The sequence below is a fragment of the Tympanuchus pallidicinctus genome, unplaced genomic scaffold (assembly GCF_026119805.1).
Source record: "Tympanuchus pallidicinctus isolate F22 unplaced genomic scaffold, pur_lepc_1.0 scaffold32, whole genome shotgun sequence".
NCBI lineage: Eukaryota > Metazoa > Chordata > Aves > Galliformes > Phasianidae > Tympanuchus > Tympanuchus pallidicinctus.
The window spans coordinates 1,428,855-1,456,328 of NW_026294750.1; the positions used below are offsets into that span (position 1 = coordinate 1,428,855).

Below are 27,474 nucleotides of genomic sequence, written 5' to 3' on the forward strand. Positions count from 1 at the left end.
CTGCCGAGTCGGGCCGGGCCGCCTGGGGAGCGGAGCCGCCGCCGGAGCTGCGTCCGCTATGGGGACGGCGTACGCGCGGATGCGCTGCATCAAAATCTTGCTGTTCATCTTCAATCTGAGCTTCTGGGTGAGCGCCGGGCTGCGGGCGGAGTGGGAAGGGCGGAACAGCGGCACCTGCGGGACGCGGGCTGGGCGGGGGGCTGCGGAGGGCACGGCCGGATCAGCGACCCGGGCTGCGGACACCGGCCGTCCCGTCGCCCTGCCGTAGCCTGTAGGGCTGTCCTGCATCGCAGGAGGAGGTCCGCGAGTCCCCCTGTGCGATGGGCTGAGTTTACACTGCGAAAGAGCAGCGTGCCTCTGCTCTGCCGTTTCGTGAAGATGCGTCTCGTCCTGGGAAAACTTGATGGAGGAGGGCATTGCTGAGAAGAGATAACATCTTGTTTTCAATGGTAACTTGAAATAGCGACCATCTCCACAGCAAACATAACTTTGCAAACTGCAGAGGCCGTGTGAGATTCTCCCAGCATCCCCTGCAGCTTCTTGCAGTGCTTATCCACAGTACGAGGAGCTACGAGATCTGGTTTAGTGGCTTGTGGTAGGAGTGGTAATGGGAGGACGGTTGGACTAGATGATCTTGTAGGTCCTTTCCAACCTTGTGATTCTATGATTCTGAATCTGTGATGCTTTCTCATAATATCCTTTCAAATGGCGAAGAATAGCACTCACTGCAACACCCTGAAGAGATCAGGGAATGCCTTTCTCCTATCGTAACAGATTTTCTCTATGCTCACAGTTTCATAGCACAATTTATTTCAAGTTATCTTTTCTCCCCATGTTGCATTTTCTCTTCCCATAGTTTTCCAGTTTCACATTTAGAAACAAAGCCTTTTAAAGCATCTTTTTCTTGCTTTCTGATTTGCTGGAGAGAAAAAAAGGTCACATAATAATCCTGTTCAGCCTCTCTGGAGCAACCAGCTTTGAGATTTTGTCTCCTTTAAACACATGATACTAAATGCTTTTGCTTCTTGGTGACAGCTCTGCAAGCCCTGGGTACACAGTGCTGCTGTGCTCTGGGAGCAGAATTATGTTGCTCAGCTGCAGCTGCAAGTTAGTGAGAGAAGGACAAAGCTTTGTCACAAGAGTGACAATTACTTGTGTTTTGTTATCTGTCTTTTCACTGAGATGGAAGAAAGCAGCTCCTCAGCTGGACTGGGGCGTTCCTTTCAAACACTTCCAGACTGTCACAGGCACTCATGGCCTGGATGGACAAGAGGGTCTGTGCTGCCCAGCAGTTCACAGGCTGAGCCCACTCTGTAAGCAGGGGAGGTACAAACACCAGCGCTGTACTCTGTGGTGTGACTTATTTCATTCTTCACCTTCTCAGAGGGAAGTGTTAATTCCAAGCTATGTTTGTCTGCCTTCTTTGCTTTCTTAGAGTGCTAGCTGGATCATAGTGCCACGCAATGCAAGATAGAAGCAAAAGGCACCAAGTGCACTGGGGTTGGTCAGCTGCAGGTGTTTGGTGACTTTGTTCAGGCTGGGTGGTTGCTGGAGACCTGAGCTCTAAGCCTCCATCAGTAGAGTAGGAGAACATTCATAGAATCCTAGAATATCCCAGCTTGGCAAGATTGAGTCTACAGAAGGACGGCTCCAGTTCCAAACTCTATGTCTGAGGGTGTCCAAATGCTCCTTGAAGGCCAGCAGCTTGGGGCCATAATCAGTGCCCTAAGGTGACCTGCTCTATGCCCAGCCATCCTCTGGTGCAGAACATTGGCACCCAGCATGGTGCAGCTCCATGCCGTCCCCTTGGTACTGTCATTTTTCACCAGAGGCAGAGATTCCTCCCCTGTGAGGAAGCTTTATGCTGCCATGAAGTGGCTGTGGGCCGCCATGAGGCCTCCCCTCACTCTCCTTTTCTCCGGAGAGAGCAGACAAGGAGACATCATCCACCACTCACACATCTTGCCCTCCAGACCCTTCACCATCTTCGTAGCCCTCCTTTGGGTGCTTTCTACACAGAACTGTGCCGGGTCCTTGTGGCCTGAGGCACTGCCTAGAGGTGTTTCCCCTCTGCTGATGTTCCTTGGCACTCCTGTTTGATTTTGCCATTTGCACTAAAAGGAATGTTTCCCTGAATTTGGTAGCCTCTCATGCTTCTTTGTTAACCATTTATATGATCCGAGGTATTGCGTACTGTAATAAGCACCTCCAAATTCTGATAGGGAGTCCCATAGGAAAAATGCCTGCCAGAATTGGTCCAGAGACACTTAACTTTAGCACATGTTGAAGAACAACGCTAGCCTTTATTTCTGGTAAGCCTCTAAACAGAATCTTCTCACAACTCGGCAGCAGCAGTAATTCTGAAATGGCTGAAAGTTTTCCTCTTGTTTGGTATGATGATGGAGGTCCAGCTGGTCTCTTCATACTGTCACATATCTTGTGACCCTGGAGCTGGACCTGTGATGCCTTCATGGAAAGGGGGATCTCTTAGCACAAAAGGCTGTTAATTTGCCCTAAAACAGGTAAGAGGATTAAAAAATGTCAATTAATGTACTTCTTTCTGTTTGGTTTGTGTCATGCCAGCAGTGTTCGATTACTGGTCCAGCAGTGCTCCCACAGATCACGCTTTTCCCACAGCAGCAGCATCTTGGCTCCAGGCTGAGGCCATGAGTGGCCTGCTGCCTGCAGTATGGCTACAGTGCAGTGGTTGGTCTTCTGGTAGGTAGGAAGGAAAGCAGTGCTTCCCATTGGATTTGCATCCTGTCTGTTCTAATGGATGCTCACACCCTCACCTCTCTGGCCTTTTGTTCCCGTATTCCTTGTCTATCACAATTCAAGCCAAATTGTAATGTCTGGAGGAGCTTATGTTCAAGGTTTGAAAGTCACTGGTAAGTTAAGAGGCACCAAAGCTGAGGAGCTGGAAGAACAAAATGCGTTGCACTGTGATAGGAGTTCACAGTTATCAAATACTAGCAAGAGCTTCCTGAGTTTTTGATGGTGTAATGTTGAGCTTTCGGATTTCAAGAAAGTGTAAAATGCCACAGACACTTTCTTTATGTTCTCCAGCCAGTTGTTATTGAAGTATTGACTAATCTGTGTGTTTTCCAGCTGGCAGGATTGGCTGTCATTGCCTTTGGTCTGTGGCTGCGGTTTGGTGGGGCTATGGCAGAGTTTGCTTCAGACAAAAGGTCTCCAGAGTATTTCTTCATAGGTAAGTTGTGATGACAGCAGCCAATAGCCTTGGCTTCATTCTTAGGGCATGGGAAATAGCTCAATATTTGAATTATGCAAAGGCCAACAATACCTGAACCAAACTGCACAAAACCGGGTGTTCTGGTGCTGTGTCTTGTGAGTGATGGCCTTCACCCTCTCTCCTTGTTATCAGTTTCCTTAGGCCTAACTGAAAAGCCTTTCTTGATTCCCTTAGGTCTAACTGAACTCTTCTCTCAGACTTGATCCACTTCCCGCATATCCTAAGTGAATTGTGCTTATACTGTTGCAGTAGTAATTGAGATGGGTCAGAGACTCCTGCAACACAGAGCTCACCAATATATCCTTCTATGCTTTCTGTGCAGCTTCTAACCAGAAAAGCAACGGTGTCATTTCTGAATGCCTCTGGCACCAGCAGAGGAAAAAGAAAGGCTTCTGCTCACCAGTCCTCCCTGTGTCTGTAAGCAGAGGCCTTCAGTGTGATTTTAAGTGTCAGAGCAAATCCTTCTACAGCTGAAAGCTGCACGATGCTTGGTCATCTCAAGAGCTGTTCATCTAAGCGAGGCAGGAAGCAACAAGTTCCCCAAGCCCACACAATTGGTTTTGGTCACTTCTAATTTTAGGCATTTAACAATTGTTTTTTTTTCTCCCTAGTTATGTTTTTTGGAAACACCACTTGTGTGTCTCTATAGAAGTGTTTATAAGAGCAGCTGTCCACGATAGCCAGCAACTGCATTTCTTCATCCATTGGCAGTTGCAACTTGCCTTTACATTAGAAGGGAGAGGGTTGTTTTTTTTTGTTTTAATGTTTCACCCCTTGAGTTAGACTGAGCCAATACAATCCAATTTGTACAGTTATTTTTGCCATCTGAAAATGCCAGGTGAATGAATACCCATTCAGCCATCAGTCCATCCTGGCACAGTGTCCAGGAGCTGACTTGACCCAGCATGTCAAGTTACAGTCAGTTGCCCGTCACGGGAATATTGACTGGACTGTGCAGTTCCTTTAGATACACCCATTCTCTTAACAAAGGCCACCACCCCGATACACCATAGTCTTAAGTCAAAGCTTTTTTGATATATGCATGGAACAAGGCCAGAACACAGAGCTGACTGTACAGCACTGAGGGAATAAATGGGTTGAGTGTTATGTCCAGCAAAGCTTTCGCTGGAGTTTGGGAGGCTGAATAAAACCATTCAGATGGAAATGTGACTGGGATCTGAGGGATGCTGCAAAGTGCTCTGTAGCATCTCCACTGACACAGAGAACCACGAAGTATCATTTATTTTTTCTCTTACATCTGAGCTGCTGTCTCAGCAGCACATTGAACCATTACCTTTATTTCCAGATCCAGTTTATATCTGCTGAATTTCCTGTGCCGTATCTTGAAACTCTCCCCTGCCTTACCCACTTATATTTGATCCTGGAGCTTCAACAAGACACAGGGAAGGTTCTGTCCTTCAAATTAACTACTGTTGGTTTGTTAGAAGCCAGAAAGTAAAAGCTGTAGAGAAAACAAGTCCTAGCTTTGCAGAGTAATGCTGTGTAAACAAGATTTTCTTTGGTGGCAATCTCTGACAGATTTAATCTGCTTCAGTCCTCAGTAAGAACTGCAAAAGCTATTGAGAATTGTTCATTTTAGGAAGTCCTGGGGAATGTTGCTGTAAAAGTCTAGTCGTGCTCCGTGACATTCAACTACTGGGCTGATTGTCACGTGTATTTGTAGAGCTGTATGCTGTAATATGTAACAGCTAGCAGAGGAAGTGATAAGGAACAGGACATAAATATATTGAGAGTTCTTTTTAACCTGTACTTTTGGCTGAACTCTAGGGCAAGGTTTTGACCCTTTTTTGTAATAGGCAGACTTGAGCAAGTCTGATAAAGAAAAAATAATAATAATCTGCTTCCCACTCTCATAACAAATCATATTAAATGCTGTTATGACTTCTGAGCATCTGAGGGGTCAGCCAGTCAGAAATCTGAGCGTGTTAACAGTCTGTGACTAAGGCAACGGTAAAAGAATGGTGATTAATTCAGTACCCGTGTTTTAGGCAGCAAGCGTGGCTGCAGTCAGTGGTCATGCTTGAGTGCTTTAGCACTCATTTTCAGCTCTAAGTCCCTCGAACGTCTGTGCATTCAACACATCTCATGGTGTTTCTAGGAGTACTGTTTATTTGGCTGTGTGCATTTGCTCAGTAACACGCAGTCTGGGCGACAGCCCGAACTCTGCATAGCAATTCTTAATATGGAATTCTGTGCAGTCCACAAGAAGCAGCTGCCCAGAGGGCTGAAGGAGAAAGCAGATTGTCAGCGTGACCTGGAGATATGAGCATACAGCTGTATGTCTAAGAGCAATTTACTTAGCTCTACACTGATTGCTCTTGTGACAACTCACCCTCTGAGATCAGATCAGCTCCGTGTCAGTGCTTGGAACAACACTGCAGTTGCATTTAGATGTTTGTAGGCTGAAACACTGCCTGGAATCACCATCTTGTGGGCAACGTCTCCTTTTCTTGCTTTCAAAGAGCAGCATATTCTGTTGGCTTTTAATTATTTGTTCCTTTTTTGTGTGTATTTTTTGTTTTTTTTTTAAACCTGTTCTGAGCTGCCAGCTGAAGCTACCCAGCCTCTCTCTGTTTCCTGGTGATTTTTTTTTTTTTCCTGGATTGGAAATTTTGTTTTAGTTTAAAATAATTGGTAATTATATCCTTGCATTTTCCATTAGGATGGAAGAGTGTCCCTAAATAGCCCTGTTCTTTACCAGCAGTTCAACCCCTGGAATAGTTCAGGCCAGGACTTGGCACTCAGGCCTGCTCAACTTTTCCAGCCAATTCAGTGTTTGTGTTGGTTTGAGAGCAGCTAGCAGGCAGCAGTGTTGAGGTCAGGCACATATGTGGTGTTAGTTTCCCATTGCTTGTGGTTTTGTGTTCAGTGATCTATATTCCCCACTGCAGGTTGCAGTTCTTTAAACTACAACATAAGGAAATGGAACTGGAACTCCTTCACCCACGCAGTCTCCATCTGCTCTGCAGGGTGCATCTCTCAGAGTGGAGTGGAGTCTTCTCCTTCCAGCTCCCCAGCTTTTGGAAATCCCATTGCAGTGATGAGGCATGACGATGTTTGCATGTTGTTCCATCCCATTGTGGTTTAAAAAAAAAAAGAAGATAATTTCAGCAAAGTCAGCAGCTGGATGATAACATCTGAGTTGTCTGTGACCCTGTGCTGACCAAATGGGAAAAAGATCTTTTGCTCCTTTAATTAGCTGTTTGTAATAGTGCTGTTCTTAAATTAAATATACACATATATACACTTGAGCACAGATGTGAAGACAGAGTGCCAGCTGAGCACAAGTTCAGCATTTATGAATAGAGAACTAAGACAGGGACTTTTAAAGTGTCAGTTCAAGACATTTGCTCTCTTTTCTTTGCGTGAAAGTCTGTTTTGGCTCGGTGGGCAGCGTGGAGGACAAATTTAGTGTATCCCTAACCAATGGAGTGCAGTGAGGGTCACCTCGGTGCCAGTAGCACTGAAAATGAAGCCTCATCAAGAACGGTAACAACTGATGAATGTGAACGCATCAACTTGGATGGCTCTCAGAACTGGCAGCACTGAATCATTGCTTCTCCAGCACAGACAGAGCTCACCAAATTTCTGCCATGTTATGGTCTTTGCTCCAGTTCTGTGCTTCAATCCAGAGCCAGGCCAGCTGTGAGTAGAAGTTTCAGGGTGGCTGTGGCTTTTTTGTGGGGTCCGAGAGAACATGAGTGATCATTCTGGCTTCGAACAGCACGGTTAGATGGTGCATGCCTTAGGATATGAAGTCATGTCTGGAGTTGAAGGACATTAGTATTTTTTCTCCATTGGAATGGGTGCCCATGCAAACAAGAGTTGGCTAGCAGTTAAATCAGTGTAAACTGCAATTCCTGTGCCTCGTTCTCTTATATTCTATTCATGTATTTTGTAGTCAGGCACTGGACCCTTACTTAGCAGTATTTTCTCTCCAAAATTCATAGCCTCACAAGTTCTGTCAGTCTTAACAGGAGAGCTGTTGACAAAGGAGTCTCTGTGTAGAGATGCAGCACCACAAGTGGAACGTTGAGTGGTCCTGCTATTTGCACTGAGCCTTGCAGAGGCTTTTAGTATGTACTTAGAATGTAAGCAGTGAACTAATCTGCCTTTCTACCATCTTCTGTGCAAGTTTCTTCTGCAGTTGAAGGGTGGTTTGGCAAAAGCTGATAGTGGCCCTGAGTGGAAAATGGAAGCTGCTGCACTGGAAATCAGCTTATGATGATCATCAGTGCCCCTACCTCCAAAAAAAAGCACCCACTACCTGAACTCTGACAGTGTGATTTACACAGTACATGGGGCATCCCCTGTCCTACCTCAGTGAGTGATTACACAGTTGTGTTCTGTTCTGGTCACTCAGCCCATCAGAGGCAGCTGACAGCACAGTGGTCTGCAGGCCAGAGCTGCAGAGGTTTAACAGTTCAGCTTTTCTAGAAACAGCTCCAAAGCGAAGAAGGCAGTGATGTTCTTGTATGACTGAATAGCCGCTGAAGGCTGTGTGACACTGTGTACAGATGATTCTGTTTGTCATCTTTAGTGTATGTCAATTTATTAATCTTTAATCCTCAATCTAGCCATGTTAAAAGGCATAAATACAATGGTTATATGCAGAATTACGTAGCTACGTTTCCAAGTGTTTTCATTTTACTGTCCATTAAATATTTTAATAGGTGTATATTGAGGTGCTGGGAGGCATCAAGCCAGCTTGTATCTGTAATTCTTTTGTGGTTCCAGGAAGATTAACTGCATAATATCTGTCACATTCACATGAAAGAGAGAATTATGTCTGTACGTTGTGCTCAAGTTAAGGATATGCTCCAATTCTCCAGAAATTCATCTTCCTTCAGAGGACTCTGCCTCTCTTCTCCATGTATTTTATAAATGTATCCAGAATACGTATTTACTACAGATCTGTTAACATAAAAATGATTATCTCTGTTAACACACCTGGTAACTCTGCCACTCAGTGAACCACTTGTCTGGTTTGTTATTTCCAACCTCTGTGGGTGTTTCCCATCTTTTCCAATGCTGCATTTGCTCTATGGGTTCCTTCGTGTTCTACTGAGGGCTCGAAAGCCTCTGTCCATCAGTGAGATATCTCCAGGACTGTAACTCACAGTGTCAGGAAAACCTATTCTGGTCGTGTCTGGGTTCTAGGACTCCTGTCATCACTGCCTCTGGATCACTTATGCCAAGAACAGAGCTGCTTGTTTTCTCAGCAGCGTATGAACAGTTGGCGTTTTGTTTGCTGTTAGTTACTCAGCCCAAAAAAGAAAGAGTTGAACTATTTAAAATGGAAAGTGACCATAGCAGCCAGGTAAACAAGAAACCCATGTGAAATAAAGCCAGAGAGATGGTGTAGGATTGTCTGCTCCGGCTCTTTACGATAGGCTGCAGGCGTGGGTTTGTGCCCCAGAGCTGTCAGTAAGATTTTGAAGAAAACCAGCTCTGTGAATGGGCTCTGCTTCAGGCTCTGAATTGAGTTCTTTACCAGTCCAGGAGGCTGGCAGAGTATTTCTGATGGTGGTGGATTTGTGTCTGAAATAAGAATGCTTTTAACATCAGTACGTTCCTAATCTGCCTGGTTTGCATTATGTTTCCTTTCTGCTTCATAAAGCATGGCATTATATATATCTGCCTATCAGGCTGCACTGGGGTATCCCCTTTGCAGTGGAAGCCAGCGGGGAAGTAACCTGGTCACCGATTTTTTTACAAGGTGGTCTTCAATATACCTGGTTTGAGGCAATCCCAGACAGGCTGGGCAGTGGGTGGATAAAGTCCTGTGGAGGAGGACGTGGCATTGGTGGATGAAAGGCTCAACTTGAGCCACAGAGTGCGCTTGCAGCCCAGAAAGGCAACCATAACTTGATCTGCTTCAAAAGAAGTGCATCTTGCAGGTCAGAGGAGGTGATGGACCCCACCTGGGGCCTGCAGCATGAGGCCATAGCCCCATTGGAGTGGGAGCAGAGGGGGGCAACGAAGATGATCGGAGGAACGCAGCACCTCTCCTATGAAGTAAAGGCTCTGAAAGTTTGGGTTTTTAGCCTAGAGAAGGCTCCAGGGAGGCTTTATAGCGGCCTTCCTGTACTTAAAGGAAGTGTAAAAATGGGGAAAGACTCCATCAGGGAGTGCAGTGACAGGATAAGAGGCAATGGCTTTGCACCCCAAAAGGGTGGGCTTGGGTTAGATATTCAGAAGAAATTGTTCACAATGGGTGGTGAGGCCCAGCGAAGTTGTGGATGCTCTGTTTCTGTCAATGTTCAAGGCCAGGTTGGATGGCCCTTAGAGCAACCTGGTGTAGAGGAAGGTATCCCTGGCTGTGGCAGGAGGTTGGAACGAGATGGTCTTTGAGGTCTTTGAGGTCCTTTCCAACCCAAACCATTCTATGCCTGTTATAAAAATGTCTTATTTCTGGGTGAAAGGTTGCGTGTGTGTATGATAGTAGACACTTAAAAGCATCTTTAGTTCTACAGATATATATATATATATATATATATTTACATGTCCTCAGTATCTTTCACCTAGAAGGAGCACTCTGAGTATCAGCACTTACTAATCCCAAGTTGAGCATGAACAAACTCCAGAATTAACTCTCCTGAATACAAGATGGAAGAAGGTGGATTTGAACTCCTGGCTAGCAGAACTGTGGGCCCAAGGGCAAACAGCAAATTCAGCTTTGTTTAGTGTGTGGTGTGAGAAGTTCTTCCTGTAGCATGCCTTAAAATGGAAGTTCTGACTGAGGTAGCGGTTTAGTTGTGAGTCATGCCTGTGAAATGCTAAGGCTGCTCGTCAGGAAAGAGCAAATCCAGGGTTTGGAAAGTGGTCTTACCCCTGGACCTCAGAGAACTTTGTCTTTGCTAGCTGGAAGCAGCAAAAAGGAGAGGGAAGGTTTCTCTCCTGTCTTGCTAATAAAAAAGTCTCTCCTAAATTGCCTGATAAGTAATTACAGGGATTGAAGTAGGAAGTAATATGCAGAAAACTGCCCAGGAAACATCTTGGTAATTACACTGCATTTGTTACCATGGAGATCTCAGAAAATGGCAGTTTGGGTGTTTGGCAGTTGAACAGCAGGTTCTGCATCTTGTATTGAAACGGATGGTTTTTTTGCGCTTCTCCTTTGATGGGGGCTGACCTTTACTCCTGACCTGCAGGCATCTTTGTGTATCTTTCCCTAAGTGAAAGCATTCACTGTGTCGTGAATATGTGTCCAAGCATTAGAATGCTCAGTCCTGGGAAGCCACAAGATGCTGAATATTACAAATCTAGAAAATACATAACATGAAGTGCCAGCACTGTCAGCAGCAAATCCCACTTATCCGCTGCCACAAATCTGGCAAAGCCATATTAATTATAATTGTTTTATCACTATTTAGAAGAATAGGTTTTTTTTCCTCAGCAGTAATCACTGGCACAGGGCATGAAGGACGGAGGAAGAAGAGGAGAATTGCAATACCTGGGACAGGTATCTGGCTAATACAGCTAATACAGCTAATACAGTGACACACCAGTGAATGGACAGCAGGCAGGAGTCTGCTTTCTTCAGGCAGGCTACCCCTGTGTGGCAGTATCCTCTCCACTTGTCTATCCTCATATTTTTTCTGTTACTTTATTTTCATTTTCCTAGCAATCCATGCAAACTGTCAGTTGCAGGGCTTTGTAAAAGGCTCGGTCACACAAGGTCTGATAGTAAATGCCTGCAGCTCTGAACATGACGTCAGATCTTAGAATCTGTCAGTTGGTCATTGAGAATGCTAAATGCTGACACGAAAAGTTTGAGTAATCAGAGCTTAGAGGAGAGCTCACTGTGCCATCTAGTGTGCTCAGTGTGCAGCTCCAGTGTCTTTTCATTGCAGCTCAGGGAAAGAAATGAAGCTGCTTTTTCAGACAGTAGACTGGCATGGCAGATCTCTGTGTCCTCCATGTCGCCCACACAAGTCCAAGACTAGAATTACAAGACACTACGCAGAGCCTTTGGTACTTTGGCTGGCATGGCATCCAGAGATAAAGCTCACAGTTGTGGTGGTTCTGTAGAAACTGGCACCACACACGAAGTCTGTTCATGTTTGCCAGTAAGGAAAGAATTCTTTGCTCTGGTTTCTTTTTGTCCCAGATAAAGCCTGTATTAATAAATAAAGAAATAAACTGCTGGGTAGAAGTATTTTCAGCAGCTTTATAGATAGCAGAAATGAATGCAATTCCTCTTACCCCTGCAGTTTCTGTACTACCAAGTTCTGGGCATAGCTGGTATGCTAAGTCTGTTGTTCTAAGTAAGTATGGGGCTATAGTGCCATCTCCTATGTCCTGTACTTGTCTCAGGGTGGCCCTTTGTTGGCATTCTCATCCACAGATTGCTTCATTATGCTCTTAATGCATTTAGTCTGATGCTCTACTGCTTGCTGTTTACATCATTACATTTGTCCATGGGCAGATAACTACTTTGGCCCATAGCCTCAAGTCCATTCTGCAACACAGTCCCACAAAGAGGTTCCCTGAGGTGTCTGAGCATTTCCCAACACTAATTAACAACTGCAAAACATTAAGCTATGACTGTCCGGAACAAGAAAGCAATGCAGTGTTGCCACTGGCTGCTGCATGTGGGCAGCATGTATCGTGAGTTTAAGGCTGTGCATGCAAGGTTCCTGGTCTGAGCTGCTCTGGACAAAGGAAGCTTGGGAAGTGAAAGTCTTTTTGTTTATCTCTATGAGATTTTCCAAGAATTCTGAAGAAATCACTGGTTTTGTTTTGTGGTGAGAGCATCTTCTCTGGGTAGTAGATATTCTTTGTGAAAGCCAGAGACCACTGTTAGTTAAAAATATGTGTTTTTGGCAGAACAGGCATCGAACTTTGAGAAGAGGAAACCTTAAATTCTGATCTCGATTTTCCCTAGGTCTGTATGTGTTGGTGGGAGCAGGGGCTCTCATGACCACAGTTGGATTCTTTGGGTGCTGTGGAGCAGCGCGGGAGTCTCAGTTCTTACTTGGAGCAGTAAGTGAAAGTTTCAAGGGGCTGGAAGTGCTGTGAAATGATTCCAAAGATTCTTCTGTCATTAGTGGAGGGACCTTTGCTGTCCAAGATCTGAAATGTCCTCTGTCCTTTTACGGGTTAATCCATCATCTGTAGTTGCTGTGTTAATGCATGGCTTGCATGCATTGCCTCCTATAACACATTTCCTGGAATTACCTTGTCATTCCTGAAACTACATCTGAGCCACACTGTGCCATTTCCACCTTTGTTTTCTTGGTACAAGAAGGCTGACTTGATGCCCTTATCACTGACACTGCTCATCAGCTTATTGTCATTCACTGTGTGAGCCCTTGAGGTCTAGACAAGGATAACAGATTGAGTGGCAGTACATTAAAGCACACTGTGCAGAATACACTAACATAAGGTTCTGTTCTCCCTCTGCAGTTCTTTGCTTGCTTGTTGGTGATATTTGCAGCTGAGATCACCGCTGGAGTGTTCGCATTTATAGGCAAGAAAGTGGTGAGTAGCAATCCACTTCTGAGCTAACAATGGGGCAGTTCTGGGTTCCTGTGGCTGATTGACCTACAGGCTGGCTCATATTCAGGAGAGCTTTCCTTTCTTCCTAGCAAAGCTCTTTAACATTCTTATCTGCAGTAAATTAGAGCTTGTGTTATCACAAATCCAACTTCAGAATGGGATGCTGATTTTGCCCCTCCTTCTCCTCAATAAAGACTGTCTGTGCTGTTGAAGGAACATCAAGTAGAACTCTACAGTAGGAGTGTATTTCCTGGGAGAAGGGCAAATGAATTCAAACACTGAATTTATCCAGCTAAGAACTGTTTAGCCAAAACACAGAATGCAGCAGGCCACAAAGCCTCCTGTCTTTCCTACCATGTCTACCTCAGTTTACCAGGAATTATTTTCTGCTCTGGAGGTTGATGACTCAAGCTGGAAATCTGCACTGGATTGAGAGTAAGACTTATTTGCCTCTCACTTGGCAAGTCTGATTTCTGCAGGCAATACAGGAAGCCCAGAAAATCTATGAAGACATCTATGAGGAGTACATGAAAAACCCGGGGAAGGTGAACAGAACCATCTATCACTACCACTTGGCTGTGAGTAGTCATCCTGAGCTTAAACACCTTGTGTTACTACTCTACTGTCACACTAGCATTTAAGCTTCAGAATGTCTCCCATGGGGGTAGGAAGGATAGAACTGAGTGCTGCTTAAAATGGACTCAGAGTCTCATGGCTCTGTTTCCGGATGGTTGTGTCACAATTTTGGGTTTTAGATCCCAACTGATTCCTGTCTTTGAAAGTAAGAGTGGCCAGGCTTTTAAATTTGAAGCTAATGCTTCTGGTCTTTATTGTGCAGAAGATATGCCTACTATGGACATTGTTTTGTTTTCAAATCAAGGCATAAATACACCAAAATGCAGAGAGAAATAGAAAGGTGAAAATCTGCGTTTTTTTTCTGAGGAAAAACTGCCCAGAGGAACTGCAGTGTTACCAATGGCAAGTGAAGTGACTGAACTGAGACTGAGCCCAGCAGAGGAAAAACAAAAAGAACAGAATGCATGACTCCATTCAGGCCACCCAAAGAGTTGGGGTCTGAATCAGAATTAGGACCTGTGACTTGGGAATGTCACTCGTGTCTGTCATCCTGTGTCTACAGTGCCTCCCATAGAGATTCAGCCCTCGCTTACAGCATTCTCACGTTCTTTAGAATAAACATTTCACAACCTCAGACCTTTTTGTCCTTCCTTCGTGGCTGTTATTTCTAAGCTGAGCAGGAATTTCAAGCATTTTGTGGGAGAAAGGCAAACAGGAAAAGCACTGACTTGTTCGGGTCTGCAATCTTAGCACTATAGTCTGTCAGAATTCTGATATTCTCTGTTGTAGCTTTGTTCATAAACTTGCATGTGATATTAGAACTTTCTGCATCTCAAAGTACCCATTTCCTTGGAGCCCAGAGTTCTGCTTTTCCAAAATCCACTTGTTTGTTTTGTTATTAAGATACTGATGGAAGGTTTTGTTAATACAGTTTGTTTGCTGTGAAATTGATTTTTGAGAACTTTGGCCCATGCAGTTGGAATTGTTATCAGAGGTAGCAATAGGCATAGTGAATAAATCTGTGACTTGATCAGTATTCTTTCTCTTTTTTTCCCAGTTATTTGTTGCTATCAGTTGACTCACAGTCTCTGATTTTTCCTTCCTTTGACTCTCTCCCTCTCTCATTCAGCTCCAATGCTGCGGTAAAGATAATTTGGAACAACACGCAGGATTACCTTGTCCAGAGAAAATGCAGGTGCCAAAGGCAAGTGTCCTCTGTTCTGGTTGTTCTGATAACTTTTTCATGTCAATCACTGAATAAAACTGGAGTCAGTCTAGATGTAAAAGGAAGGAGTGTCCTTTTCCCCTTGTAAATCCCAGCATGGAATTTACCTGCTGTAGGGAACCTGCTTTGGCAGGGGGTTGGACTCGATGATCTCTGGAGGTCCCTTCCAACCCCTGCAGTTCTGTGATTCTGTGATTTCTCTATGAAGTTTAACAAAGCAGAAGCTGGGGCAACATGCCCAGCCCTAAATTCTAATGCCTGCTTGCAGCATCCCGTGTTATCTGTGACAGTATTACACAGCCTGGGAATCAAGGTGGGAAGGATGTAGCAGAAGAGGAGTTGTAGAATCATAGGATGGCTTGGGTGAAAGGGGCCCAAAGGATCAGCAAGTTCCAATCTCCCACCATGGGCAGGGCCACCAACCTCTGCATCTGGCACTACCCAGGTTGCCCAGGGCTCCATCCAACCTGGCCTTGAGTCCTAAATGAAAGGCCACTTGAAAGCTGAGTTCTGTCAGCAGTCTGTCTGAGTGATGCATAGAGTCTCCCGCATGGATGCTCTGTTGTTATTAAGGATACTTTGATTTCTGCTTTGGGAGGAATTTGCTTATGAGTACTGTATCAGTCTGAGGGGAAATGCTCCACATTTTATCATGGCCTATCGCAGAAAGGGTCTTAAATGGAGGAAAAATTGATTGTGAGAAGATTAATTGTGTATGTCAGCATGTACAGGCAGTAGGTAAATAGCAGCACATGCAAGCACCACTGCCTCACTAGGAAAGGCAATATGCTGTCCAAATGGTCCAACAAAACACAGAGAATTAGGGCAGTGAGTGCAATAATCCCTTTTGTGTTCGTCTGCTGTTTAGTGAGAAGAGTTGGCAGAGTTGTGCAGTGTGTTTTTCTAGGAGTGAAAATCTTTCTGTTTTGTTTTGAGTAGAACTGCCTGGTTGAAATCCACAACGTAATCGATGCCAATCTGCATCTAGTTGGGATTGTTGGAATTGCAATTGCTGGCACCACAGTGAGTAAATCCACACGATCACCCTTTTTATTGGTATTTGGGCCCAACACCCCATCCTTTACCCATAGCTCTGTTTTGCAGCAATTGGAGAGATTTCTCAGAAGTGAAACTATTCTTATTGCTCTCAGTGTTTCCTCTCTCTGGGAATTGGTCACAACTGCACAAACGGCCTCAGATGACTTTGTTTTACCAATTCATTTTGTGTCCCTAGACAAGGTTCAAAGAATCCAGTGGTAATCTCATTTTGTTGTAATGGTAGGAAAGTGGTGTACACACGGAGTGGACGCAAAACCAGAAAGCCACGGTGGCATTTCAGCTGTTCCAAACCAATTGCAGACATGGATGTGTTAGAGCCTTAGAGGATCTATTATTTAAATTTCACATATGGAATAGAAAGTATCAATCCTTTCTACAGAAAACACCTTCTCAGGAAAATGCTGTCTGTAGCATTAGTTCAGCGTGAAGGATCAAGTCACAGTTCATGACATCAGTGCAATTTCTGTTAATAACATTTGGGGACTGTAAAGCTGGCCTTTGCATTTAGAATGAGGAACAGTGAAACCAGTGTGGGCACAAAATCTTTGCTTTGAATATCAATGAAAACTCTCTTCTGTTAATTGTCCGACGTCTCGAGGTTTGTAGTGCAAGCAGTCACTTGCTACCCTGAAATAAAAGCATTCAATGCTGCTCAATGCAGTCTATTTTACAATTGTTTTGTGAGTGGATCCCTAAACTGCATTCCTTCTCTTCTAGATCTTTGGCATGATATTCAGCATGGTTCTCTGCTGTGCTATCCGTAACATGAGAGATATGATCTAAAACTGTCACTGCACAACTGTGTCCAGAAGCTTTACAAGAAGTGCTCTTCTACCCAGCTTAATAACTGTAATGTATTTTAATTAGTGTTTTAACATACTGAGAGGAAAATATCCCACGAGATGTGGAGGTGAATTGTATTAGTGGCAGTAAAACTGAAATGAACAAAAAAAAGGGTTTTAAAATGTCCTTTTTAATGGAAAGAGCCGAGATGGCATCAAAGACTAATTTGATTTTTAATGTTTGTATATGTGCAATTTAGAGCTTACATATCTATAGGCACTGTGTAAGTACATGCATTTCTCTCATTACAGATATGTATGCACATTATCTGTGCATGTAGTACCTTATGTAGGTAAGTATGTGCAAATGGGATGTGTTGTGTGTCCACATTTGCATGCACATTTTTCCAGTCTCACCACGCAGGAGTTGTGCACACACCCAGAGGTTGCTTGAAATACTTTCATTCCGAGCCCCCGTTTGCCAAGAGCTGGTAGAGGAACAAATGCCATTTTAAAAACGACCCAGCATCCATTTTGTAACTGTTCCGTCCAGCCCCCAAAGAGGAAGTCTGTTTTGTTTTAAACGGCTTTTGTTGTTACAAAAGGGTCTCCTCCAGCACACTCCTTCCTGGAGATCTTCCAAAGCCCCTGGATGAGGTCCTGGGCGCTCTGCCCTCACGGCTCTGCTGCAGCACAGCGCCTGGATCGGAGGGACGCAGAGATCCCTTCCAATTTCAACCATTCGGTGATTCTGTGACTTCACTGGTGTGCACAGACCTGAGTTTTGTTTTTGTTTAAGTCCAGTCGTGTTTTCATGCAAGTACAGAAAGCTCTGTGGGAGGAAACAGTCCAAGGAGATCTGGCCTAAACAAAGAGGGGAGGAGGTAGGAAGCTGGCAAGATGCAGTCATTTGGGAGCGATTGTAACACACAGTGTGGTTAAGCTTCTCATATAGCCTGAGACCAAAACCAAACCACCAAAACCTCTATGTGTTAAAGGGGCCACTAAAATCTTAGTTCAGAAGTCCCTTTATGCTGTAAGACTGAGATCTATAATGCTGGCGCAGGAGTAGAACCTATAGTAAGAAAAGCAGCAGCTTTGTCAGATACCCTGTAGAGCCTGGTGTGTAGAATCCAATGGAGGAGAAAAAATGGTCAGGGAAAAACACACAGCACTTTAATATCCTCTGGTTTTGCTTCTGTGACTATCACAGCTTCCTGAGGGCTCCTACCTCAGCCTCCCACCCCTTCCTGCAGGCGTAAGGCAGAAAAGAAAGATGGGGCTTCTTTTCTAAAAAAGAAAAAGAAAGAAAAAAACAGAAGAGCAGAGCCACAAAGTAAATTTTCTTACTGGGATTTGTAGATTGCATATAAAAAAAATACTGTTCTTGAAATACCTCAGGGCTTGCCTTTGCGTTATTTGTTTCTATATTGTTATTTTTATATTCTTCATACTTATTTATGAGAGTGTTCCTTCTAAAGCAGCCTGGAAGGGAGAGAGTTTGTTCCCAGAAAGAGCAAATAAATTACAGCAAGGGCTCAGAATCTCTGAAATTTTTGCTTAGTCCAGTTAATTTAGCATTTCAAAGAATAACTTTCTGCTAGCAATGCCCCTTTATTACCACCTCAGAGTTCTTATGCAGTTGTTCTTTTTTAAGAGAATAGGTCTAACAGAGCTCAGTTAAATGTCTCAGTGAATGGTCCGTGATGCCTAATGTGACTTGGCATTTACAAGTCAATTATCTCACTAAAACATGATGGCACTTCAGGTAGTGCCTGCAGTCCAGTGCACGTGTTTGTGTCACATACATCCCTCCTGATGTTTTTCTCTCATTTCCAACAGAAACTCCAATTTCTATCAATTTGCTGTTATTTCAGTATTGGAAATGGTGCTGCTGTTCCATGTTTCCCACTTAATTGACTCATCTTGCTGTCTTTTACATGGATGTCACTTTCCAAATTGTTCACCCACAGGCTGTCACTATGCAGTGACGTTGATGCAGCTGTGCGGTTGTAGGGGAACCCTTGGGTTGGGGCTTGAGCTGGTGATTGAGCACCTGGTGAAGGGGTGCTGTTGGCCTGAGGAGCTCATTGTTTGCACCTGTGCTCTCCCATGTGCCCAGAAGGGCTGCACCCAATGCAGAGCCACCCTGGGCTCATTTCAGGGACAGCCACTGAAGGGAGAGCATCCTTGGACCTAGACTGCTTCCTGAGGAGTGCTGCATGGCCAGAGAGCCCCTTCACCAGCTGGGTGAGTTCAGTGCTTCTTTCTGTATAATATGGCATTGGCCTACTGTGAATGCTTTGTGTGGTGTCACCAAGAGCCTATCAGCAGCTATTTTGCATAAAATAGCATTAAAAATTGCACTAAACATGAACTGTGATAACAGCTGCATGCTCAGCAACAGGTGAGCAGTTTCCAGGCTGAACTCCAGGTCCCCATTTGCAGAGAGGTATTGCATCACAGACCAGTGAGCTCTGCTCTTGTTTCAGTGCTTAATGGTGCAGGACCTCTGTTCCTTACTGGCAGTACAGAAACACTTCTAAGTAACTGCATTGTGTATCCACAGTAAGAAAGCTTTTCAGAGATAACTAAATCCAAATCAGTACCGGAGCTTCCTCAGGTACACTTCAAAGCTGCATGTCAGGATTTAATTAACCAACTTCTGCTCCAGATTGGTACTGACTGCCTCAGAAGTCAGCAGAAGTGCCCATCTAGTCAGGAAAGTGGCAACAGACCAAATCCTTCTGGGGATAACTCTGAAAGCACGGCGCACATCTTCTTCCTATTCAGTCAACCATCTTGTTCTCAAGTATAAACGTGTAAATAGTTGATTCTTGTTTCTTTGAAGATCATTATTTGTCATTCCCTTGTCTGGTTTTCCTGAGTAACAGCCGCCAGTGGGAGCTTCACATACTGCAAACTAACTGCAGCCTATCTTGCAGAGACTGAGCAGGAGCTGATGAAGCACAGCCCTTTAATATCCCTACATTGAGGATTCGTATTTCACTGTTATACCAAAAGTGATAGCTTTATAGCAAGACATATTTCATGTGTATTGAGAAGGAAGTCGGGTTATCTTAAGCCTCCAAATGCTCTTACAGCCTTCAGAGGCTGATCAACAGCATCAGGTGCTGTTTGTAGGGCACCCATATAACGGAGCTCACCAATCTCACTTCTCTGGTCACTGTTGGTTCTCCACAACACAAACTGCTTCCAAGGTGACGTATTTTTCTACAGCACAAATTCTGATTTGGGACAGAACTGGGATCTTTGTCTTTGCACTGTCTGTAGCAGCATTATCTCTGCCACAGCTCTCTGTGGGAAACGAAAAGGAAATGGAGCAATGCTTATTCTGTTGCTGAAGGCAGCTTTTGCTTTCCGTTGGTTTAATGTGTACTAAAGTGGAAATGTGTTGGTTTTATTGTCTTGAATTTGAAACAATGTTCTAATAAAAATAACCAGCAATACAAGACTCTCAGAGGCTGTCCTGGTGCCCTCCTGTGTGCTCCCATGCTCTGCTGTGACTTCCTTGCCTCTTCTCAACATCATAGGGCTGTCTGCATTTCTATTGCTTGGTTATGTGGAAAGGAGCCATAGGGTGCAGCACAGTCACCCAAACACCTGACCTGAAGGAATTCTTGCCTGGAGGAAGGGTTGTTGTGAACCCGAGGGTCTTCAACTTGAAAACATGCTGCTGAAAGGCCAAAAGGGGAAAAAGTGCTTTGAGAACACATGAAGGGGTGTTTAAAATGGTGCAGTAAGACTCACTCAAATGCCTTAATTTTGTTGGGATTTTTCTTTTTAGTGTGAAAGGAATCATCCAACCCAAACCATTCTGTGAGTCTAGCTGTTTTTCTCTCTGTACATTCCCATAGGCTTTAACCATACAACTAGGTTAACTTTTTTCTCATGCATGCTGTTAGACTGAAGGCACGTCCCTCAGATGCAGCCATGAGAGATCATAGCAATAACTTTGCTGTGTCACTTATTGCTGTAAGGAGGTACAGTTCCTTGTTTTTCCTCCTGCTAAGTGTTACTGAACAGCAGAGCCAGCTCAGAAAACTTGTTCAGGACTTGATGGTCCAAAGCTCTCTTGCATCTTCTTTCCCCGTGTTTCTAATAGTTGTTCTGGGGTTTGGGAGGTATCAGGCATTCTCACTCCCAAGGAGTGTTTTGTGACTTCCTGCCTGTCCTCTCTTAGTCCAGCAGTTGCCTTGTATGTACCTGGGCAGGTGTGGGCATCTGCTTTGTTGTGTTTGCATGCTGTGCTCCTACACTTGGGCCATACTGATTTTTCTGGCTGCTTATCTCGTTATCTCTGGCTGCTGTAACTGCCAACCCCTGAAATGAACTTTTCGTAGTGGTTCTCTGCTTATCTCTGCATTAACTCTGGGTTGGTACCATATGCTGCTCTTGGGAAGGCCGACACGTGGTTTTAAGAACTGATTGGCACTTACCAACACAACAGAGCCTTTCCTAGGAATAGTTACTATTTATTCCTAAGAATGAATACTGTATGTAGGAATGCAGATGATTTTAAAAGGGCAAGACATGTATAGCAGATCTATGCAACTTGCCTCCTCCTGCAAACAAAACTGAAACTTTCAGTTAATTCTAAGAAAAACAAAACTATAATAATATGTAATTTAATTGTGTTGTTTTGTAGGGCTATTTTTTTTAACCCACTTCTAGTGTTGCTGGAAGCAAAAATAAACAGGAAAAAATGAATAAGATCTGTGCTGAGTGCACAGTGCTCTGAGGGTTATCAGCAGGTTAATTCTCAATGGGCACAATGGCAATTGCTGAGTATGGATGAGGATTCAAGCTGAGCATAACAAGTTTGTTTCCACCTTTCTGGCTGTAGGGATGTTCTGGATTTGTTACTTGCCAAAATAAAGCGAGTGTTTACCTGAATAGCTGAGAGAGCATACGTGTGTCTGCAGATGTAGATGATATCAACAGAGAAATCTGTACCACTTAATGCTCCTTTGAGAAGAGAAAAATCTTTTTCATAATTACACATTTGCAATCGCTGAATAATTAAGAGAGCTCTACTGAGATAAACCCCACTACAAGCCAAAACAAATGGTTGGGAAGCAGCAATAAAATAAAGCTTTCAACAGTGATTTAACATATTATAATGTTGTATTTAATGGAGCTTGGAAGCTCTCACTGCTGCACGGAGCTGCAATTCTGAAGTCATTCTTACAATTCCTTGCTGATAAAAAATATTCTTACCATGTCATTTGTGTATACAGTAGATTTGTTCTCTTGGCTGCTTCTGCAAAGACGTGCTGAATGGTGACCTTGTTCCTCACTCATGGAAGCATGGAAGGTTTTACTTATTTTCTGCTGGCTGTATTCATGTCTTCACTGCAGCCCTGCTGACCTACCGACTGCTCTTGGATCAGCAGATGTCACACTTGCTTGAGCAGATGCGGGTCAAACTGTTTTCACCAGTCCTGTTGTAGGTGATAGGAATGAGGGGAAAAGCTGCAACTGCCAATGGATTCTGTACGTTTGCATTACAGTCAGTTGAAGCAGGTGGAAACTGGCTCTCGTGCTCAGTGGTTGGTGTAGTGTGACCATAGCTTGCCACTGAGTCACCAGCTCTAAAGAAGAGGAAACATTTATTGTGTTACATTTATTTTCATATTCCTGTGTGTGTTCAGCACGTGTGATGGGACTCAGCCCTCCCAGCACGCTGCAGGGGCTGACTGACCTGTGTGGGGAAAGAGCTGCTTTCTGAGCTTCACTGACCGCTGCTCTTCCAGAGAACAGAGTCGCAAGGCTTTTCAGTCAGCACAGGTAAGAGGAGCTTACTCTGCTCGAGCAAAGAGGTGAATCGCTATGCCTGGTGATGCTGATGAGCACAGCACTGGGCGATGCTAGGGATGAAGTAGAAGTGTATGCAGCTGCACATGCTCAGTCCTAGCTGCTGCGCAGTGCAGACAGGTTCCTCAAAACATCCAGTGTTACATACGTGTAGAAACGCAGTTGGTGCTATAAGGGCTGCAGGGCTGTCAGTCTAGTTGAAATGTTTAACACCGAGAGCACGCAGAGTCTGGTTCTAAGATATAATATATCAATAATTTTGTTCAAGCAGTACCTGGAGATCATGAGCAAAGGCCCATGCATACACAGTTCTTTCTTCTTCCCTAAGGTAAATTATGGTTGAGCATTAAATAAGAACCTTCAGTCCCGTGGTTCTGCTTCTGCGTGTCAGAATATCCAGGTCATTACAGTAACTCTTCAGAATAAAACGTTGTGCACACCAGTTTGCAAACCTGTTATGAAATATTGTTTTATTTATCTTGGTTCTGAGCAGAGAGGTACATTTCTGCTGTGTTCTGTTGGAAGCTCACATGTTACAGAGCTTCTGTGGCTTAGTGCAGTAGTTGGTCCTAACCTTCTCGTGAACACAGTCACTGTAGTCAGTGTTACATTTACCACACTTGCAGCTTATGGCCACGGGGTAAGAATAGTAAGGGATGGTGTGATGAGGACAGCCCGGAATCAGTGCTGTTTGATACAACATCTCTTTATATGTGCACACGTTTTGGGACAGAGCACTTTTGAGTAGCAGCTTCTTGCCATTGCTGTCCTACAAAGAAAAGAGAAATGTGTTGTTTCACTGAAGCGTACACGAATGTCAAATGTCTTCCCTTGACATGCTCTCAAATGTGCAGAAAGCAAAGCCTCTTTGTGCTTATGCTAGCTCTGAAATTTTGTGTACTTCAGATCTGTTTCTTTGAATCCCCGTATGAAGGGAGCTCTCTACCTGCAGTAATGCTCACTGTGTTTTTCTGGTTTTAAATAACCCCCTGCCCGTCTCTAAGTGTTCTCAGCATTTTGCATTACATATTCACAGCCTGCTGACCAGGGTGGAAGTTAAAATGCAGTGTTGAATAGCAAAGCTCATAGTGCTTGGTGTGTGCAGTGCTCTCCACAGCTGGCTGTCACAGCAGGGCTTCATTGCCTTTAGCACCTGACAGATTGGCTCAATTACTCAAGTAATTTGCATTAGCTGAGGGTGACAAATTGTAATTCATTTGTCACCTGAGCTGCCCTGACCCCACAAACTGCAGGAGCTCTGCAGCAACAGCAGCAAAAAGTTTGTTGTTATGCTACTGGTACAACCTCCATAGTAAAAGTAATATTGATGGGGGAAGAAAGGGGAAAACAAACAACTATCAGCAATTGAATTGGGGAAAATGTAGGAAACTGTTACAGAAAGCTGGAAGCCAGAAGATAAACATCTGTCAGGACAAAGGCCAGCTGTAATGCCAGGGGACATTGCCAGGTGGAGACAAGCTGCTGATGTGAGTGCAGTCATCAGGAGCTGCTTGTGGCTGCCAAAGCAACATACACATGTACAGCACCAGCTGTGAGGTACGCTGTGAACGGAGTAAAGATTTAAGACCGTCATCCCCAAGCTAATAATCCTTTGCTGGGTAATGCTGGTTTTCACAAGACCTGAAATGCTGAGGGAACCTCAACACGTTGAGGAGCAGACGAGAATGGTGGCAGAATTTAAAGGGTGGGTGCTGACCCAGGTAAGACTGGAGGAGATTGAGCAGGGATGGATGTCAGGCTATCGGGTTAGAGAGCAGAAAGTCGATACAGGATTTGAGCAATGAAAATTAGAGGATGAGAACATAATTAATGCCAGTTGAGATGGTGTTACATAAAATAGGTCATGTCACACAAACCTGATTTTGTTTTTGGAGGCGATTACAAATGTGGTTGTTAAGGTAACTATGTAGATTGAGGTCCTGAGTTCCATCTGTGCAGAGCCCTGCTGTCATAGAAGCGAGAGCTGTTGGGCAGTGTGCTGAACGCTGGCAGTTCTCCACAATTTCTGTAGTGTTTATTCACTGTAACTTTTTTTTACCCAGCACTGCATCATAATCTCCATAGAGCTCAGGAGCCTTGGCTTTTCTCACCCCTGCTTTCCCGGTAAGTTAAATAGAAACCATGATAATAATGATTTTTCTATGACGGACATAATTAGCCCGACTAAACTTTACATAGCTCTCCAGCAAGAATAGGAACTTCTTTTCTTGATGGCTGTTGTGGAAACCACCTAAAAGAGAGGAACATCCTGTACCCGTGTCATGCAGAATCCGGCGCAGATGGTGGTGTTGATGGCCAGGCAATAGGCGCACTCCCGTTTCTCCACGTGGATTGTGTACTCTGAAGGAGCACAAAGTGATGCTGTTTGACCAAAGGTCAGGCCAAAGAGGAGAGACATCATGAAGAAGGGACTCATGCTAGACAGGAGGGGGAAAAAACAGAAACCTTAATTAAATTAGATGTGCCTTTGTGTCCTTTCCTTAGAATTTGATGAGAACAGTTCTGACGGTCACATCGAAGAAATAATCTCAACTTTTTCAGACACAGCTTCACAAATTCTTTCTAATCCTGGAAATGTAATCGAAATAATTCTAACCACTGGACAGACAGAGGACAAATAACTCGAACACAACATGTGCCATATTCACCTTTTTCCCACTGAACCATGTGACATAGAACTTTTCATAACTGGTGATAAAACACTGTTGCAGAGAAATAGCAGTAGGTTTTCCTATCCTTTCCTGATAAAAGATTTGAAACCGTGACGCATCAGAGGCTGTGAACTCTAGAATTAACCAAAGCTGTTAAGATAATCTCCTTAATCTAAAATATTTTCTAAAGAAGGCATCTTATCAAATGTTCAAGGTAGAATAAGAAATAGTTGTGCATATCAGACATACCCCTGTAGTTTTTACGTTCAAGCTGGCTTAAAAGCACGATGAAATTGGAGCACGGGCAAGAATTAAATAATAGATGCAAGCAAATTACAACAGAGAACACCAGCAAAGAGTTCAAATCGATGAATCCACACTTAATCCCTCTGTTCCCGTTTCCCAGGCCTGCTCAGGAATCCCAGAAACAAAGCTTTGCTTGGCTCCAGGACAGTTTCAGGATCTTCTCTCTCTCTCTTTGGAACTACAAATTCTACAATGACAGAGTCTACAGATATCTGGAATCACCCTCTAGTCTCTTCCAGCCGTCGTTTTCCTATAACAAAAGCCATTTGTTACACGATCCAGTTTACCCTGTGGCTGCAGTCGTATAAGTCTGGAAAGACCAACCTCTTGTCAGCTGAATTCTTCCCTATTTCAGGAGTCTGATTCTGCCTTGAGCTGGGAGAGGCAGTGATCTAGCACCAACTCTTGTGTGCTTTATACACTCCAGGCTAATTCCAGGCTTATCTTCCTGTTTATATAATTGCATCTGAATTGCTGCTTTCTTATCGCAGAGCCATCTATTGAAAATTCATACTAAACCACAAAGCAAATGTGATAGGAACAAACGTCTCCATAATATCCTAACCTGGAAATTGGAGCTGGAAATCTAATTATGTTAACAGTCAGTCTTTCTCCTGGGCTTTTAAACTAACCACTGCTTTTAAAAGGTTGCTATTGATTAATTTGCTGCATAGGACAGCAACGTGTTGGCAGTCAGGCTAGCGTGGAAATGGAGCCATGCAGAATCACACCTGACTAATTCTGCTCTCACTTTTTTTGGAAAATCTGGTTCATTCAGTATGCTCACTACCTGGCAGGCACAAATGAGGGATGCAATGCTGTATGCATAAAATAAATCTCAAATCCAAGCAATTGATTGCTTTATAGCGCGGGTAGGAAAAGTTTCACTTATTTACTATTAAAAAAAAAAAAAAAAAAAGGCAACAAAAAACCAACAATAAAAAGCCATGCAGGCAAATTATTGAGCAAGCACTGAAGTGAAAACAATTCACTGAAATACTGAGAATCAATTGGTTTCGTTTTGAGATGCCACTTTTTGTCGCACGGTGCGAAGCAAAATGTTGTACCAATGTCATTGAAACTAAAATATCCACTGATGGGGTGGGGAGGGAACGTTCCTGGTTGGGGCTTTGAGAAATACCAAAGAGGAGCAAAGTGAGGAGGGCGTTGAGTTAGTATGCAAGTCTTGCACTGATTTAGCACAGAGCCACTGTAACCTGCTGGTTCGTCTGTGTCTGGCCAACCTTCTCACTGTGCCCTCACTGCAGCTCTGTTGCCCACCAGCCCCATGGGTCACCTCCCTGCCAGCTGGACTTGGCTTTCATGCGTGCCTTAGGCAGGTCAACCACTTTGTTGTCTTACGTGGCCATAAGGAACATGAGAAAGTTGAACAGCGTGTTGTGCTGTTGGAGGACTGAGCCAGTCAGTCCTAACAAGCATCTGCCCAATTCCTGAATGGCGTTGTCTCCTTTACCAGTGGTTTCAGACTGCTGCACATGACTTTGTGTCCTAAGGTAATTGTCTGTGGGATTTTGTGTGTAATGTAATGAAGTTCTTGTTCATTTAGGATTAGCCAAATATTTGCTGTTTTGATGGAGTCTTTAATTTTGGGCTAATTTCTACCATAGATCCTCAGGAATTAAGAAGCTTGTAGACATGAACGTGGTATTGTTTGTAGACTCAGTGCCATCTGTCCAGCTAGACCTGGCAACAGAAGATTTTGCTGCTCCTCCTATATGTTATTTGCTTTGTATCTTTCTGAGCTGTCTTAAATGTAGTACAGATTGTATATGCAGTACAAACATACGGACACGTGCAGACAGCTATATGTGTGTCATGCATAGGTGTGTGATGTATTTGTGTGGGTTTGGTTGTATAAAACTTCAATCAAAGGAAAAGATTTCACCTTGATTTTGGAAGATGGAGCTGTTTTGTGTACAGAAAGAACCACACATCCAGGTTTAAGGTGCCTTCAACGTATGCTAACTATTTTGCATGTTGAAAGAGAATGGTAGATGGAAAAGAGCATGAAGGCATATATCCCTTACTGCTCTGAATTGCCAGCTCTTCCAGCTCAAGAAAAATGAGTGTAATTGAATGGGAGGGGAATTCAGATTGGGGAAAAAGGGGTTCTGAATTTGCTGTAAGAATATTTCGAGAAATGTTCTCCTCTGGAAACCTGGATAGCCAAGAAAAGAAAAAAAGAAGAAATGTTTGCAAGTGTATCTTGGTGAAGAT

At 43.9% G+C, this 27,474-nt stretch overlaps 2 protein-coding genes across 6 annotated transcripts; one reads left to right on the top strand and one right to left on the bottom strand.

Annotated features, from left to right (window-relative positions):
- On the top strand, positions 1 to 26,800 carry TSPAN2 (tetraspanin 2). Of its 5 annotated transcripts, none has more exons than XR_008210187.1 (10): positions 1 to 127; positions 3,109 to 3,211; positions 12,165 to 12,262; positions 12,686 to 12,760; positions 13,258 to 13,356; positions 14,484 to 14,558; positions 15,519 to 15,602; positions 16,356 to 18,670; positions 24,322 to 24,382; positions 25,337 to 26,800. XR_008210187.1 is itself a non-coding variant. In XM_052698519.1 (8 exons), the coding sequence occupies exons 1-8, from the start codon at positions 59 to 61 to the stop codon at positions 16,419 to 16,421; spliced, it is 669 nt and encodes a 222-aa protein (XP_052554479.1). In that variant the 5' UTR covers positions 1 to 58; the 3' UTR covers positions 16,422 to 19,901. The 5 variants fall into 5 exon arrangements, 1 of the variants encoding a protein (XP_052554479.1); XR_008210190.1 differs by having other exon boundaries at positions 16,356 to 16,487; XR_008210188.1 differs by lacking the exon at positions 25,337 to 26,800 and adding an exon at positions 24,458 to 24,495.
- Positions 22,702 to 24,836, bottom strand: TSHB (thyroid stimulating hormone subunit beta). The gene is made up of 2 exons (XM_052698520.1): positions 24,534 to 24,836; positions 22,702 to 23,027 (listed from the first exon to the last, which is right to left on the bottom strand). The coding sequence occupies exons 1-2, from the start codon at positions 24,693 to 24,695 to the stop codon at positions 22,785 to 22,787; spliced, it is 405 nt and encodes a 134-aa protein (XP_052554480.1). The 5' UTR covers positions 24,696 to 24,836; the 3' UTR covers positions 22,702 to 22,784.
- Positions 26,801 to 27,474: the final 674 nt, after the last annotated feature.

What these genes read in the sequence shown, in the direction of transcription:
- TSPAN2 (XM_052698519.1), top strand. Translation starts at nt 59, where the DNA reads ATGGGGACGGCGTACGCGCGGATGCGCTGCATCAAAATCTTGCTGTTC. An exon ending in TCCAGAGTATTTCTTCATAG is followed by an intron (nt 3,212 to 12,164) that starts GTAAGTTGTGAT and finishes GATTTTCCCTAG; the next exon opens with GTCTGTATGTGTTGGTGGGA. An exon ending in CATTTATAGGCAAGAAAGTG is followed by an intron (nt 12,761 to 13,257) that starts GTGAGTAGCAAT and finishes TGATTTCTGCAG; the next exon opens with GCAATACAGGAAGCCCAGAA.
- TSHB (XM_052698520.1), bottom strand. Translation starts at nt 24,695, where the DNA reads ATGAGTCCCTTCTTCATGATGTCTCTCCTCTTTGGCCTGACCTTTGGT. An exon ending in CCGGATTCTGCATGACACGG is followed by an intron (nt 23,028 to 24,533) that starts GTACAGGATGTT and finishes TTTTCTTTGTAG; the next exon opens with GACAGCAATGGCAAGAAGCT.